The 15,772-nt window shown below is 46.4% G+C and overlaps 1 protein-coding gene across 5 annotated transcripts in view; it reads left to right on the top strand.

Annotated features, from left to right (window-relative positions):
• The window catches only part of Ank3 (ankyrin 3), a 317,856-nt gene that overhangs the window by 225,048 nt on the left and 77,036 nt on the right, over window positions 1-15,772 (top strand). For all 5 annotated transcript variants that reach the window (XM_032888731.1, XM_032888729.1, XM_032888730.1 and 2 more), the window contains 2 exons: window positions 925-936; window positions 3,865-3,952. In XM_032888731.1, coding sequence (XP_032744622.1) covers window positions 925-936; window positions 3,865-3,952 — 100 coding nt within the window. The remainder of the gene's footprint in view (window positions 1-924; window positions 937-3,864; window positions 3,953-15,772) is intronic.

Below are 15,772 nucleotides of genomic sequence, written 5' to 3'. Positions count from 1 at the left end.
CCCTGGTGTGGCCCAGCACCGTGTTTGCTGACTGTCAAGTTATTTTAAAGCTAATAATTAAACCTTCTAAGCGAGAGCCCTGAGGACATTTTCCTATGGTTTAGGAATCCGCTGTAAAAAGTGTCATTGTCTAATAGTAAATGGCACTTCCCACAAAGTAAACCTCGGGGATTGTTCCCAGTGTGGTTAGTGAAACCAGTGTAGATACTGCTGGCCTTTTCTTCAGAATCTCAACCTGAGCTAATAGAAGCTTTTCTTTATAAATACATTCCTAAAAGGTTTGCAGATCTGATTGGAACAGGTGTCACCACAAGAAGAGAAGGGGGAGGGGACTTTTAAAATGTGCAATATTTCAATCACAGATTCTGAAAAGTTATAAGGAAAACATCTGGGCCCTTCAAGCATCTCAATTTTGCCTTTTATATAGAATTGGGTACCATTTATGCTCCCACAGCAAGCCTCTTTCTCCTTCCTTGCTAGAAAATTCTAGCCACTTGCTTCCAGTGAGCTCTGAAACCCTAGTATTGCCTCTTGTGATTTTTTTTTCTGTCTTAAGATAATTTTAAGGATTTCCTGCCTCTGATTTTGACTAAGCCATTACCGATCAGTGTTACGCAGACGCCATGTTTTTTCACATTGGTGATGCATGTTGTGCTCAGAGGCAAATATTTCTCATGGCGTGTGTGTATAGCGTATAGCTATCTCTTTTAAACAATAATTTAATGTTTCTAAAGCATATCGTTAGAGCATTATCAAGTCAGTTATTATGAGTGTAACATTTAAAAGGACATCCACTGTATGATTCATTCAACTATAACATTTGTGTTTTTTTTTCTTTTTCCCCCTGTCTGATTTTATTTTATTTTTACATTCTGTTTCTCCTGGTTTTACGTTTGTTTTTTCCCTAAAAATACTTTAAAATAGTCCCAAGATAAGGTAAGAAATGTGCCGCTTTTGTAGTGTTCCTCTGCCTGTCCCCAACCCAGATTGCCATATTTTGTTCCTTTGTTTTTTGTTTGGGGGCATTTGTGCTGTGCTGTGCTGTGCTGGCCTGCAATGTGCTTTTTTAAAAAATAAACAAAAAAAAAAAACCAAACTTTTTTTTTTTGGTTTTAGGAAATCAGTTATTCTTGGGAAAGGAAAAAAAATTCAAATTTGTGAAAAGGAATTTTACCTATACAGTAGTGAATGGATACTTAAGAAATGCTCCTTCCTTAACAAGTTTTGTAGAATACCTGACCCAAGTGAAAGGGGTCTGTTGGTTCTAAAAAAAAAGTGTGTTCGCTGGTGGCTGCCTGTTTGAGCTGTCCTAGACATCCTAATAACGTTTTTGCCCAAGGAAGCATGGTGTTCTAACTGGTCCTGCATCTAACACTTAGGTTACAACGATGGCTACAAATAATCTCTCTGACCTTAGTTTTAAAAAACAACTGCAAGGCGCATGCGTGGTGACTGTGCACACCTTTAGCCCCTCCCTCCAAACTCCTCTGAGTTTGAGGCTAGCCTGGTCTACAGAGCAACTTCCAGGTCAGCCAGGGAAGGCTAAGTAAGAAGCCCTGTCTTGAAAAAGCAAATCAAAATAACAACAAATCAACTTAAAGCTTTCTAGACGTCTTTGTGTAAATAGTCAACATTTTTCTGGTCCTGAGGTCCTGTGTGGTGAATCAGGGCCTTGGCTTAACGCTTGGTAGGTTTCTTGGGTTCTATCTGCCCGACCAAAGCAGGTCTGGGATGATCATTAGCAATCACAACTTGAAGCAGTTCTGTGGCAAGGACCAAGTCTGAGCTCTGACCTGCAGCTGCCACTCACGGACAAACAGGGAGGTGAAGAATCCACAAATCTTAGGTTTGAAAGCCGAAAGGATCGCAATGATGTAAGCCATCTTAAAAGCTTTTAAATGTTTGCCTAGATAGGATACAGCTACGGTCCACCTCTGATGCATCATGGAATGCCGGTCCTGATTTGAAGAAATGTGGGGTTTAGAAAGTAGAAGGACCATGTTGAAAGGAAGCTCTCAAGAGAAGTGTCTGCTGTGTTGAAGGGGAGCTAAGGGTCTAGAAAGAGGAGCAAAAGGAAGAAACAAAGATGAGAAAGGAAGCTTGGTCACGTGATCGGCATGACAGGGCAGCGGGCAGCTTGCTAGAAAAGCGCCTCTATGCCTGGATGGTGCTGGACACAGTCAGTAAATATTTGCTAAGCATGTTTGGTAACGGCCTTGGAATGAACGTTAGTTCTGAGTCAGAACCATGAGCATGAGATTCGGAGAGAGCTGAGACTCTAGTCCTGGAGCAACGACCCAGCCTCTGTGCAGCCCTTAGACTGGTATGTGTGATGGCTGGTGATACTTCAGCTAGCAGGCACTAGCAGGGGAGAGAAGTCCCTCTGTGCCAAGGGGACACGCGATCCCTAGTCTAGGCTTTTCTCGCTTCCCGTGCGCGCATGCGCACAAGACAAAGATGATGCCAAAATCTGACTGGGTCAACGGGCGGTGGCGACGATGCCAAGACTGTAGCTTAGACCCAGTTTATCAGTTAAGTGGGCAATATTAGAAGCAAGCTACTAATGTCCCATGGTCCTCATTCCCTATACCAATGAGGACCCCAAGATAGTTGGAGATATTCATGGCTGGGAGTCAAGTCTAGGCTTCACCTCAGTGCTTTCCCGTCCTGAAGCTCTGCTTCATGAATGGTCAGATGGGAAAGCTCGTCACAAAGAGGTGACAGGATATCCTTTTCTGAAAGCCTGCCAGTTAAGTAGGGTAGCGTGAGTGGAAACTCGAGCTGTTTCTCTTAAGCCACCATCCTCGTTCTCCCCAGAGGATCATGAGAAAGCCATTACCGGAAGAGCCAGATTAGTGGTAACCCTGCTTTGCGGGACTTAGGTGGATATATGTCGCCTTAACCAAGATAATATTTTAGATCATCTCCCCATATCCTCATAATCTACTGGCTTTTAGTTTAAGGGTCCATACAGGCAGAGTGTGGGCTGCACCCTGGAAAATTTAAAGACAGTCAATGGAAGTATCTAGAAAGAATAAAAGTAGCTAGAAAGAAAGGAAGGAAGAGAAAGAAAGAAAAGAAAGAAAGAAAGAAGTCGAACCAAGGAAAAAACAGGATATGAATACAGGGAATGAGTGGAACACGACCAACAAATGCATGTGGCTTCGTTCCTATTTCCCTTCTTGAAAGCGTCCCTGAGAGACAGCTCCAACCAGAGCTCTTAGTATGCAGGGCCATAGCTGATAGTCAACGATCCACTCACTCACCCCACCTCAGCAGACACAGTTCCAGCTACGTGTGAAAAGCAGCGGACTTGGGCTGGAAGAGGCACCTCTAACAAAGCCCTCCTCCTAAGAAACACTCTTGTTGTGGCCAGAGAGATGGCTCAGTGGTTAAGAGCACTGGCTACTCTTCCAGAGGACGTGGGTTCAGTTCCCAGCAACTACATGGCGGCTCACAGCTGTCTGTCCCTCCAGTTCCAGGAGATCTGGCATCTTCACGCAGACAAACATGCAGGCAAAAACACCAATGCATATAAAATAAATAAATCATTAAAAAAAAGAAAGAAACTAGTGCTATCAGACAGAGGCTCTCTCTTCAACACCGTGCTGGTTCAGTGCCATAGTCACCGAAGTCACCATCTCAGATTTGATCAAATTGGCCACATTTTAAAATCTCAGTTGTGAAATTCAGTCCACCTAAAGAATTTAATTTTGATACCTTGAAGGAAAAAAAAAAGCACATTTGTTGGTATTTTTAGCCATCTTGCCTGTTCTTAAAGTTGCATGCCTTTATTTTCTTGCATCCCATCATCACCTCCCACCATCGAATGGGTGACTGTAAATACAGCCTCCGCTCCTTCAGTTCGGATAGGTCCTACACCCTGAACAGGAGCTCCTACGCGCGGGACAGCATGATGATCGAGGAGCTTCTGGTGCCATCCAAAGAGCAGGTAAGCGCTCAGTCCCATAGCAACAGCAGGTGTCGATGTCGGTGTCTAAGTGTCTGTCCCTGTCTCTATATCCTCATCCATAGCTATATCATCTAATGCTAATCTATACAGTCTATATCTAATCTATATATCTACATAATCTATATAACCATATCTGTAATCTATATCTTCATCCATATCTATATCATCTATGTCTATATGTATCTAGTGCTCTCTCTCTCTCTCTCTCTCTCTCTCTATATATATATATATATATATATATATATATATGCTACTTTTGATTTAGTGTTTGTAGATTTGCAAGTACTAGCCAGTTAAAGAAAACCATTAGCTGTACCATAATCTGAAATGGCTCTCTCTTTTTGTAAGCAGTCCCCCCTCCCCCCACCCCCCATATCCCACAGAGGGAAACTTGTGGCCTCTTAGAAAGGACACCTATACCTTTCTTGTCTCTAACTCAAATGTGTTTGCTGTTCAGTCGGCTGACTCTATTCATGCGAATGGTTCCTAAGTGAAGTGTGCATGTCCACTGGAAGTATATGACGAGCTGTCATAGGTTACATCAGTCCTCCTTTGGATCTACTCAGTTCAGGGCTTCCCAAGGCACGGTGGTGTTTCCCGTTGTCCCAGAATCTCTGTGGGCTCATTCATTGCTTGTTTAGTTTCTTCTTTCTGGTTTTCTGGTTGACTGGGTTGTGCCTGCTATAAGAAGACCCAGGAACACAGTCCTGCTGCACATGGCTTGAGAATGGTTCTAGAAGAATGTAGAGATACACACAGTGCCTGGTTTTGAATGATCACCGTGGGGTCCCAGTGACCTGTGCAGACCATAAACCAACCTGAAGTAGCTTGTGGTATCTGACGACGTAAGGTGATGACAGTCACCCACACCCAAGCTAGAGTTCAGCAATAGGTGGTCAGCCCTCGGGTTACGCCCACGTGTCTGGGCATGCCCATGTCACACCCACGGGTGTGTGTCATACTCCACAATGACCTGCAGTGACCGCCACATTACACTGGCTAGAATGTTCTTAATAAGCAGGTCTTCCAGAGGGAAGTACAGAGGCTTTTGAGTGTCCAACATGAAGGAAAAATAACCTTTGTATAATGATTTTAGGCGTGGCGTATGTCATGGGTTTTAGGTGGGCATAAGTCCGAGACAGCCTGTGGTAATAAACTAGTAATTGACTAGGCTCTCCTGGGTGCCTGGTGTCACCAGTTGTTGACAGAGACTTTCTAAAGGGCCTACTATGCTCACCCTGGTTTTTGCATGTTTCCAGTTACATGAGGTGTTAGACAATATACTGATGTTATTCTCTGGGTTTTAATGGAACCCCACAAAACTCTCACAAGACCCATTGTGGACTCCTCATTAAGCAGAACTATGTATGGCCATCATTTCTTACTAGCTGTTTGTTTCAGAACAAAGGTGTGAAATTGAGATTTTTTTTCCCCCCGCCATCAGCACCACACCATATCTGTGGAGAGACACCATGGCCAAGGCAACTTATAAAAGGAAGCATGTGATTGAGAATTTGCCTCCATTTTCAGAGAGTTAGTCCATGACCATCATGGCTGGCATCATGGCGGCAGACATGGTCCTGGTGACAGAGAGAGAGAGAGAGAGAGAGAGAGAGAGAGAGAGAGAGAGAGAGACAGACAGACAGACAGACAGACAGACAGACAGACACTAGACCTGGCATGGGTTTTTGAAACCTCAATGACCACATCAGAATCAATGTAGAAATCAAAACTAAGTGTTCTCCATGTTCCTTGCGTCCCTGGCTTGGTTGGTAGCTGTTACCCAGATAGGGCGGACTTAGGACTAATGATCTGTGGAAAGATTGAGGCCGTTAGCATCTTCAGTCTTAGAAAAAGCTATGGCAGTGGCTCTCAATCTTCCTAACAGTGTAACCCCTTAATAGACTGCATGATGTGGTGACCGCCAATCTTAAAATTATTTTCATTGCTACTTCATAACTGTAGTTTGGCTACTATTATGAATCACAATGTAAATATCTGTTCTCCAATGGTATTGGAGCATTGTGGCATCATGGCTGAGAGCATGGTGGCAGGCAGGCAGGCATGGTGCTGGAGCAGCAACTGAGGGCTTAAATCTGATCCACAAGCAGAATCACAAAGCTACCTACCCCCATCACACCTTCTTCAAACAAGGCCATACCCCCAATCCTAATCCTTCTCCAGCAGTCCTACCATCAGTGGACCCAGCATTCAAATATATGAACCTGTGTGTGTGTGTGTGTGTGTGTGTGTGTGTGTGTGTGTGTGTGTCCGTCCATGCACGCGCACACACATGTACTTGCAGAGGTCTGAAGTCGATATCGTCTGTCTTTCTTGATTACTCTCCTCCTTAGTCATTGACTCCTTGACCCAGAGTCCCTCTTGGAACCAGAGCTAACTAATATCACTAGTCTGGCTTGTCTGCTTGCTCCAGGGACACTTGTCTCTGCCTTCCAAGTGCTGGCATTGCACATGGCCACCATGCCTTCCTGGCTGGAACTCTGGCCTCTGTTACAGCAAACGTCTTCATCCATGGAGCTATCTACCCAACTACTTCCCCTCTGTTCAGGCTTTCCAAATGGTGACTGTTGGATTTGGGCACCACAGTATCTGTCTAGTCCATGTAGCTTTTTTTTTTTTCCACTTTGTTTGTATGAACACCTTTAACTTTTAAAAGAGAGAAACAAAATTTTGAGAAGGTGTGTTAACTATGGAGGACGAGAGAAGCAGGAGATTCTGGGAAGAGCAAATGGCAGAAAAGTACCTCCTGTTGCCCTGGGAGAGCCTAAGAAGAAATGTTTGCTGAAGGTCTTGGGTGCCTTCGAGTTAAAATCAAACTATCAAAAATGAAGGGTCCGGGCTGGATAGAAGGTTCAGCTATTAAAAGCACTGGCTGCTTTTGCTGAGGACCCAGGTTCAATCCCTACTACCCACATGATAGCTCACAACATCTGTAAATTCAGTCCCAGTGCCTCCAGTGCCACCTTCAGGTCTCCCAGGAGCCTGGCACACCAGCGGTACACGTGCATGCACACAGGGAATGCACCCCCACACACAGACAATACAAAGACAACGGGTAGTCTGTCTCTCCCCCCTTATATCTGTGCTTACAGATTTCACGAGACCCCTTCTCCGGGTGCCGTTGAGTTGGGAAGCATGGCATATATTTTGAACGTTAAGCATTCCCAAAACTACTGGTCTCTGGCTTGCTCTTAGGTTCAACGCTACACATCACTGTCCAGCCAGAATTGCTCTGACAAATTCAGGGTAGGGAATGGACACAAATGAACTCTGTGAGCTTTCTTCTACAGAGCAGGCCCTGCCCTCTCTGAGAATGGCCTCTGCTTCATCATCCTGCTGACTAATCTGTTTGTACATTAACCATAATTAACGTACAGTTGAGATACAAGGTGATCAGCCTGGGCCTCCACCCCCTGACCCCAAGATCTTAGCTTCTTTTCCTGTTGCTTTCGCGAAATGGCCTGACAATAATAACTTAAGGATTGATTTTAGGTTACAGTTCAGGGCAAAGTCTGTCCAGTCTGTCTGTCCTTGCAGGAAAGTCAAAGCTTTGAAGCAGCTGATCACACTGCTTCCATGGTCGGCCACTGAGTGCAGCAGCGTTGCTAGTGCAAGATGCACGTTCTCCACTGACAAGCAAGGTCCTGGATCCCTGCCCTAGGAAGTGGTCCTACCTACAATTAACCGCAATTAAGATGCATCTTCCCACATTAACTAATTGAGTCAAGATACCCTCGGCCTCCCAGTCATTGCTCGAGGCCCATCCCCATCAATTCTTGATCAGTCAAGTTGACATTTAACATTAGCAGTCACACTGTGCCATCCCAGGATCTCGGGCTGAGTAAAGACACGTGGATGCCAGAGCCTGAGGGGACACAAGAGGTTAGCATTCACTGTCCACCCCTACCAGGTCTCAGTCACGGTCAGTCTGTGAACCACTTCCTTCTTTCCCCATCATTCCCTTTCAGCTATGCCCCATAGTCATCCGTGAGCCCCATTTGGGCATAGGAGTAGAATGGTAAATTCATCTGTCAGCACCTTCCAGACAGTTTTCCCACCCGTGAGAACTTTTAACGCCAGGATGGCTCAGTCCCTGACTCAGTTGGCCTGGGCAGGACCAGGCATGGGAATTTCAATGTACCTGTGAGTTGAATTGTATTGCATGCCGCTGACTCAGAGGTCTTAACTGCAGGTGCACAAACGAATCCCTTCGGTTCTTTTCGAAACAAAAGATGTCCACAGAGAGACTTGCCCATTAAGCATGGAGGTTGGGGGATGGGAGTGAGAAGGGGTGAGTTTCTAAAGCTCCAGAGGTGATTTTCAGATGTCCATCTAGCTAGGAAACACTGGTCAGGACATCTCTGACTGCAGCCCATTGTCTCTGCCCCATGCTCCTCCACACCACACTCACTGACTCGGATCGCATCAGTGCTGAGCATGTGCTGACCTCTGTCATTGCTCCCTGTATAAGGCAATGTGACTACAGTAACTGCAGTTGGTACTGTACATATCCAGGAGTGGTTTAAGTGTATGGGAGGGTATGTGTAGATTTGATGGTGATGATTCTGCAATCTTATGTCATGGACTTGGGCATCCGAAGATGAGAGAATTGGGTGGGGCAGGAATCCTGGATGTCATCATTTAGTGTATTTGTTTCTAAGCCCCGGTGTCCGTGTGTCAGGTTGTCTTGGAGTGGCATCTGTGTCCCAGGCTGGGATGTAGCCCCAGTTGGTCCAAGTGCCTAGCTAGCATTCATGGGCCCTGGGTTTAGTCCCCAGTGCTACATAAACCTAGGCATGGTGGCATAGCCCCTGAGAGGTGAAGGCAGGAATTCAAGGGCATCCTTTACTGCAACAGGGAGTTCAAGGCCAGCCCAGGTCCGTGAGATCCTATAGCAGACCAGCCAAGCAGGAAGAGTTGGGGAGACAGTTCAGTGGGTAAAGGTAGCTCATGCCACCAGGCCTGCTGACCTGCTGACCTGCTGACCTGCTGACCTACATTCAATCCCCCAGAACTCACATGGCAAAGTAGAAAACAGACTCCTGCAAGCTGCCCTGTGACCTCCACACATACTGTATGTCATATGTGCTCATACATGTATAGATGTGTCTTTCTAAATAGATGTTAATGAAGAGAAGGGAGGAGGAGGAGCCTCAAAGGAAGCCTGGCTGTCTTAAAGGAAATCAGTGGGTGTCGCCATTTCTTCTGTTAAAGTTCTTGAGAGCAGCTCTCTTAAGTGTGGCTTATGAAATGACTGCGCATGGTCCGCATTGGCCATCCCCAGGCTTCTACAAAGAATGGAATTGCCCTGCACCTTAAGTGTCGAGGATATTCATGGCAATAGTAACCGTGGTCCCCCGAGTGCCTACAATTGTTCTATGCTTCTTGGCAGCCTTAGTTTACCCGTCCTTCACATCAGCCATGGGAGATGATGTCTTGGCCTCATTAAAGGCTGAGTCCACATGACTGGACTAACTCACCCCTGTGGGCACAACTTGAAGTGGCAGAGTCACTGCCATCCCGGCTGCCTCTCTTCAGCAACTGCAGTATCCATTACCCGTGCTCGATGGGGGAAAGGCCAGGAAGGAGCCCAGAGATCTGAGACCTGTTCTCAGGTCACTTCCACGACTGTCACGTGCCTCTCTGGCCCACTGTTCCGCACAGGAATGCCCATGGTTCTCATTTCTAACAATTTTTAATAATGTGCTTTCAAAAGGAATAGCGTATAACATCCGGCAACAGGTATGAAATGTGAAGAGCTGAGGCTTATGGCAGGCAAGTTAAGCACCATGGGAGGAATGGAAATATTTGACCTTTGGCTGGGTTTCTGCTTATACTCCTGTGAACAGCAGCGGCGGGCTCTGATGGCGGATTCTGCCTGCCTTACCCACTTCTCTGTCAGATCACTTTAAAGAATAGAATCTCCTTCTCCCCTCTGAGGACGAGACCCAAATATGGCTATCAGGGGATTTTTCCTCTTGCAGGGAGCCTTAACAGCAAATGCTTATCCGCCCCTTCCAAAAAAAGTGAAATTGGAGCCTTGTGCACATGCCCTCCACGTGCTCATCCATGTGAGCCTTAACAGCAAATGCTTCCCTGTCACCCCCTAACCCCCAAAATAGTGAAGTTGGAGCCAACCTAGTAAGACTCAAATTTGCATAGGCCTTTATAAAAGGTGTGTGTGTATGTGTGTGTGTGCACGTGCGCACATGTGCATGTGCAAGCATGTTGTGCATACATGTAGAGGTCAGGGGACAGCTTGGGTTGCCAGGCCTGGTTGCAAGCTTTGTTACCCACTGAGCCCTCTTGCAGGCACTTCTAGCCTTTGGAGAAATAGGCTGAACCATACAGATGACGACCACCAAGGTCTCTGGAAGTAGAACACTAGAGCGGCTAGATGCAGCCTACCTGCAGTAAGAACCACTGAGACGTTCATTGACACCAGTGATGCCATTCAACCTGCCCATGTCCCAAGTGGACTCTGGGTCCCTGTCTTTACTCATAGTCCAGCTGCACGTGGCAAGGGAATCTGATGTAAACACCCAAGTGTCCATAGCAACACTGGAAGGCTCCTGGCATCTATTATTCCAGGTTTCCTGTCTTGGAATAGATTGATCGAACTTTAGCAAAATAAAAGGAAGGTAAGCTGAGCTTTCAATCCTTCAAGAGAATAGCTATAAAGAAGTGAGCTTCCCTTGCACTTCTGCCCAATTAGGGACAGTGTGAAGAGAGACGTGGGACAGATGCTCCGCCCCCAACAGATGCCCCTCCCCCTTCACTGCTTGGATTGCCTTCCTACTGCAAACTTCATTTTTTTTAACCTGTTAGCTTTGATTTCATAAACATTGCAGTTTTCTCTCAACCCAGTGAGCTCCCAAATGAGTGATGCGGGACTATTTAACAGCTTTAAGGCACAACTGAGCAGTATTAATCTATTTTAATCCTCTAAAATAATCTGGCTACCTCCTGGCCAAAATCCCCAAGATACTGGCTTTTTCTGCTACAACTGTTTTCTTCTGGTGTCTCCTGAGCCCTCTCCTCTGGCTAAATCCCCACTTTCTCTCTCTCTCCTGGCTGGGAGGAAGCTAGCCCCTATTCCCTCCCTCCCCTGCTCAGTCATTGGCTGATCAGCTTCTTTATTGACCAATCAGGGAATAATTGGGGAACAATGTTTAGACAACACTGAGAGATTCTCAGAATAAGAATTATAACGAGGCATGGGGGGCACAGAAACCAGCATTTGAATAATGCAAGAATAATCTTTACACAGTGTACAATAATATCATACCCATATCAGTCCACATTTTGCCCTCATGACTTTTATTTGCCTAAGGACGCAGGGCAGACCTTCCAATAGTAACCTGTTTTCAAAGATTAACTAAAGTGCTTTCTAATCAGTCGCATTGTCTGCCTGAACGCTGACTGTGGAGATGATTCTGCAAACACTGTTGGAGGCTGTCACAGGTGTGCAGGCATTGGTCACATCTTCCAGCCTGGCACTCTCTCAGGGATCTCACAACCTGAGATTAAATTTAGGGTTTTTTGTTTGTTTGTTTGTTTTTGGGTTTTATTTCTTTTGGTTTTGGTTTTTTTTGAGACTATTATGATTTGTGTGTCACATGATGCATTATGGGCTACTGAACTATTTGATGTCTTAGCCCATAATATGCAAACTGGAGGGTCCTCCAGCAGAAAGTGCGCTTGCTTTCTCAAAACCTTGACATTTTCACCAAGTGGTGGTAGCTCGTGACTTTCATCCCAGCACTGGAGAGCCAAAGGTAGGCAGATCTGAGTTGGAAGCCAGCCTGGTCTACAAAGCGAGTTCAGGATAGCCCAGGCTACATAGAGAAACCCAGTCTCGATGGCGCTACGCCAATCATTTCATCAACAGGAGGAAAAGCTTACAGGCTTGCTTCTTCTCCCACCATACTTGCTAACTCTGCTGATTCTTCTGCTTATGCAGCCTCTAAGCGGGACTCAGAAAAGGGACATAGTGGCAGAAGAGAGTCAGCTTCAAAGGAAAGATTTGCTAGATAGTCCCCAGGGAGATAAGCACCTGGCCTGGTGATATTTAATACGCTGCTTTCTTCCTGGAAGTGCTTGGCCAGCAGTACCTGGGGAATCCATTCAACACCTCACAAAGATGGCTCGGTAAGATACGGGTCTGCTTTAAGGCAGAGAGGCTGGCATTATGAGTTTAAGTCTGTGGGGTTAGTTAGAGGTGACATGCTGATGGCTCGGTTTTCAGGCCGGCCTTGGTTAACCTTCTTCTGTTGGACACAGCTAAATTAGATAGAAATCAATCAGATTTGGAAGTCTAAATGAGCCATGCTTCATTATAGCTTGAATTATAGCCTCAGTGTAAGTTTTAGCAGGGCATGGCAGAGCATGGCATTACACACTTGTCATCCCAGCCACTGGGGAGGCTGAGGCAGGGAAATCACAAGTTCGAGGCCAACCTGGTCTTCAAAATGACAAGCAAAAAAGAAGCCGGAGATTTAGCTCAATGGTAAAGAACATCCCTAGCATGTTCTAGGCCCTAAATTCAATCCCAGTACCAGAAAAAGAAGGGAGAAAAGGCCTTAGGCAGTAGTCATTGATATCAGGAAAAGAAATGCTTTCAGGAGAAGAGAAGGCCTCCTCTGATTTTTACATTCCTGGGTCAGTTCTGTTCCTGTTTTTCATGTTGTGCAGGCAGGACTCAAAATCACTGGGCACCTGAGAATGGCTGAGTTTGAGATCCTCCTGCCTCAGCCTCTTGAGGACAGGATTGGCTTGAATCAGGTTTCCTTTTATGGAGTCCACCTCTGCAGTTCCTCTGTTTGCTTTGGTTTTTAAAGTAGGAACCAACATAACCCAGATAAACTCACCGTGTAGCCACCTTGAACTTTGGATCTTCCTGCCCCTCTCTGTCTTTCTTGGGCTGGTATAATAGGATGAGCCACCATCCCTGAAGGATTCCATTTCATAAAAGATTTCATGCTGTTTGTGCTTGCTTCCCCCTCTCATGCTCCCAAGCCACCCCTGTGAGTGCCTTTCCCGTTGCTATGATAAAACACCGTGAACGAAAGCAACGATAAAGAGTTTTGTTTGGCTTTCTGAGGTTTCAGAGAGTAAAACCCATTGTGGTGGTTGGGGGCGATGGGGCAGGAGGTAGAGGGGTTGGGGAAGCCACAGTCAGCAGGCATGGTGGCAGGAATTGGAAGCTGGGGAATCACATCTTTAGCCACAAACACAAAACAGAGAGCAAACAGAAGGTGGGACAAAGCTAGAAGCTGAAGGTTTCCCCAAGAGTTGTAAGGACCTTAGTTCCAGCCGCACCAGGAATGGGGACGTTGACACCATGAAGAATGTCAGGACCAGCCAGCCTGTGAAGCATAGCTGGCGATTTTATGGAAGACGTTGTTAAATTCAGGCTTAACCACGGGGTTGAGTATGAGCCCAAGCTCATCATTTGCATAGCAACAGTGAGAGGAAGGATGCAGTGGACTTGACAGCACTGTCTTATCACGGGGAGGTTGCTGAGGGCACCTGATAGGGTCACAGCTGGTGGGGTAAAAAGGCTCGCCCACCCACCCGGAATCTTTTTGTGTGAGACTCAGGCTCAATCTGAGGAAACTGATGAAGTCCTCCTGCCCAAGGTCATATACACCCACGCCTCCTACCTGAGCCACTGCTAATCATCATTTACATGATATCTATGAAGAAATAACAATATCACAGTCGTTTACAGGCAACCTTGATTATTCTGGGATTCTTTGGAGCTTGGGGAGGCTTTGGGTCCTTTTCCTTCTCACGTCTCTGAAATTTTGCTCCTCCTGTCCTGCCTTAGAAAGGCTCAGGATACAGATGTGTACAGCTGTGTACAGCTGTATCTGGCTTTCTACACGGGCTTCAGGGGCCAAACTCAGGTCACCTCTAACATCTGTCTCTGAGTGCTGGGGTTACAGCCAAAGCCTACCACACTCTGCTGAGAGAGGTGTTATCTGCACTTTACAAACAGAAGCCTGGGGCTGGGGAAGAGCTGAGACTTGAGCCTCCATCTGTCGGATGCCTGGAGCTCAAGTCCTGACTCCTTGGAGGCAGCCAGGTTACCCTGACCCAGTGTAGGGCCTATCTTGAAGCACACTGGGGAGTGAGAGAGAGGGAGGGGAGGAGAGAGGTTCCACCTGACACCAGATTATCTTGTCGTCTTGCTACTTGGAAGGCAAGTGCTCTAAACTGAGCAATCTCTGTAGGCTCAGTTTCCACTTAGCCAATGCTGTTCAAACCAGTGGTTGCTCTCCCCTCCCTCCCCCATGGTCTGGAGCGTGCCCAGACCTAAAGTTCGCACAGAGAGATGCAACATTACGTCAGTGTAAGGAGCAATGCTCTTCCACTATTTATGCCTTAGTGCATTAGGCTACCATGTATTTAAAATTGATGTTATTCTCCACCAGTGGAATGAGTCCATCCAAGCCAAATTAAAATATATAAAGGCAGGCTTATTGGGAAGCTGTTTTGGGGCAGGTTCAATGATCCCAAGGGACAAGGTCAGGGGAGTTGCCATGGGCAGGAAGAGAGGGGAGGAAGAAGAAAAAGAGCATGTTTACACAGGGAGAGAGAAAATTCAGAAATGCAGAGAGACAGGGAGAGAGACCAAAATGTCTGCATTACATAGAGAAGAGGTTCTAAGAGACGGGTAGCCCAGCCACTGGAAAGTCCCATGTAAGGACTGAGGGATGCTGGGAGAACCTGGAAACCAGGTGTGCTCTCGTATGTTAACTATGCACCTCAGCTGCTTGTGTCGGGTCAGAGTCCCCCCCAAAAATGATTCTTCCCAAGTTTAAGAGAAATGAGCTGAGACAGATATCAGATAATTAATCCGGGCCTTTGATTAAAGGTTTATTTTTTAATTAGGGGTGTGTGTGTAAGTATATGCGTGTGCATCATTTGGGTTTCCACAGAGGCCAGAGGCATCAGATCCCCTGGAGCGGTGTTAAAAGCAAATATGACTGTATGAGGGTGTTGGATCTCCTGGAACTGGAGTTACAGACCGCCGTGAGCTGTCATGTGGGTGCTAGGAATTGAACCTGGATCCTCTGGAAAAATAGTCAGTGCTCTTAACCACTGAGCCATGTCTCCAGCCCCATAACTTTTTTTCCCCCTGGGTATTGTTTGTTTGATTGGTTGGTTGGTTGGTTGGTTGGTTTGGGTTTTTTCAAGGTAGGGCTTCTCTGGGTAGCCCTGGCAGCTCTGGAACTTGCTCTATAGACCAGGCTGGCCTTGAACTCAAAGATTCATCTGTCTCTGCCTCCTGAGTGGTAGGATTAAAGGCATGTACCACCACCACCTAGTTTCCCCTCCCTGTAGGCCAGCCACTGGAAGTAGGGAAGCTGGAATGGGGTCGAGACCTTAGCAGCAACCTATAGAGGAAATCTGTACGTTTGCAGACTTTAGAGCCGCATTCTCAACCTGTGGGTCATGACCCCCTCGGGGATCTCATGTCAGATAATCACATTACAATTTATGACAGTAGCAAAATTACAGTTACAAAGCAATAATGAGATAACGTCATGGTTGGGGGGGGGGTCACCACAACACGAGGAACTGTATTAAAGGATTACAGCATTAGGAAAGCTGAGAACCACTGCTTTAAGGGTAGCATTCTCTCTCCTCCACCCCTCCCCTCTCTGCCCCCCAAGCTCAGAATGGGAGGGTCTCAGGGCATAGCAGATAACTGAAGGTACTGAGTAAGACGTAAGACAGGGTTGTGGAAAGCTAATCCTGCTGTCCTTT

The sequence above is a fragment of the Rattus rattus genome, chromosome 18 (assembly GCF_011064425.1).
Source record: "Rattus rattus isolate New Zealand chromosome 18, Rrattus_CSIRO_v1, whole genome shotgun sequence".
NCBI classification, from domain to species: Eukaryota; Metazoa; Chordata; class Mammalia; order Rodentia; family Muridae; genus Rattus; species Rattus rattus.
Note: the sequence above shows the minus strand (reverse complement) of the source record. Positions and strands in the feature narration are given on the sequence as shown.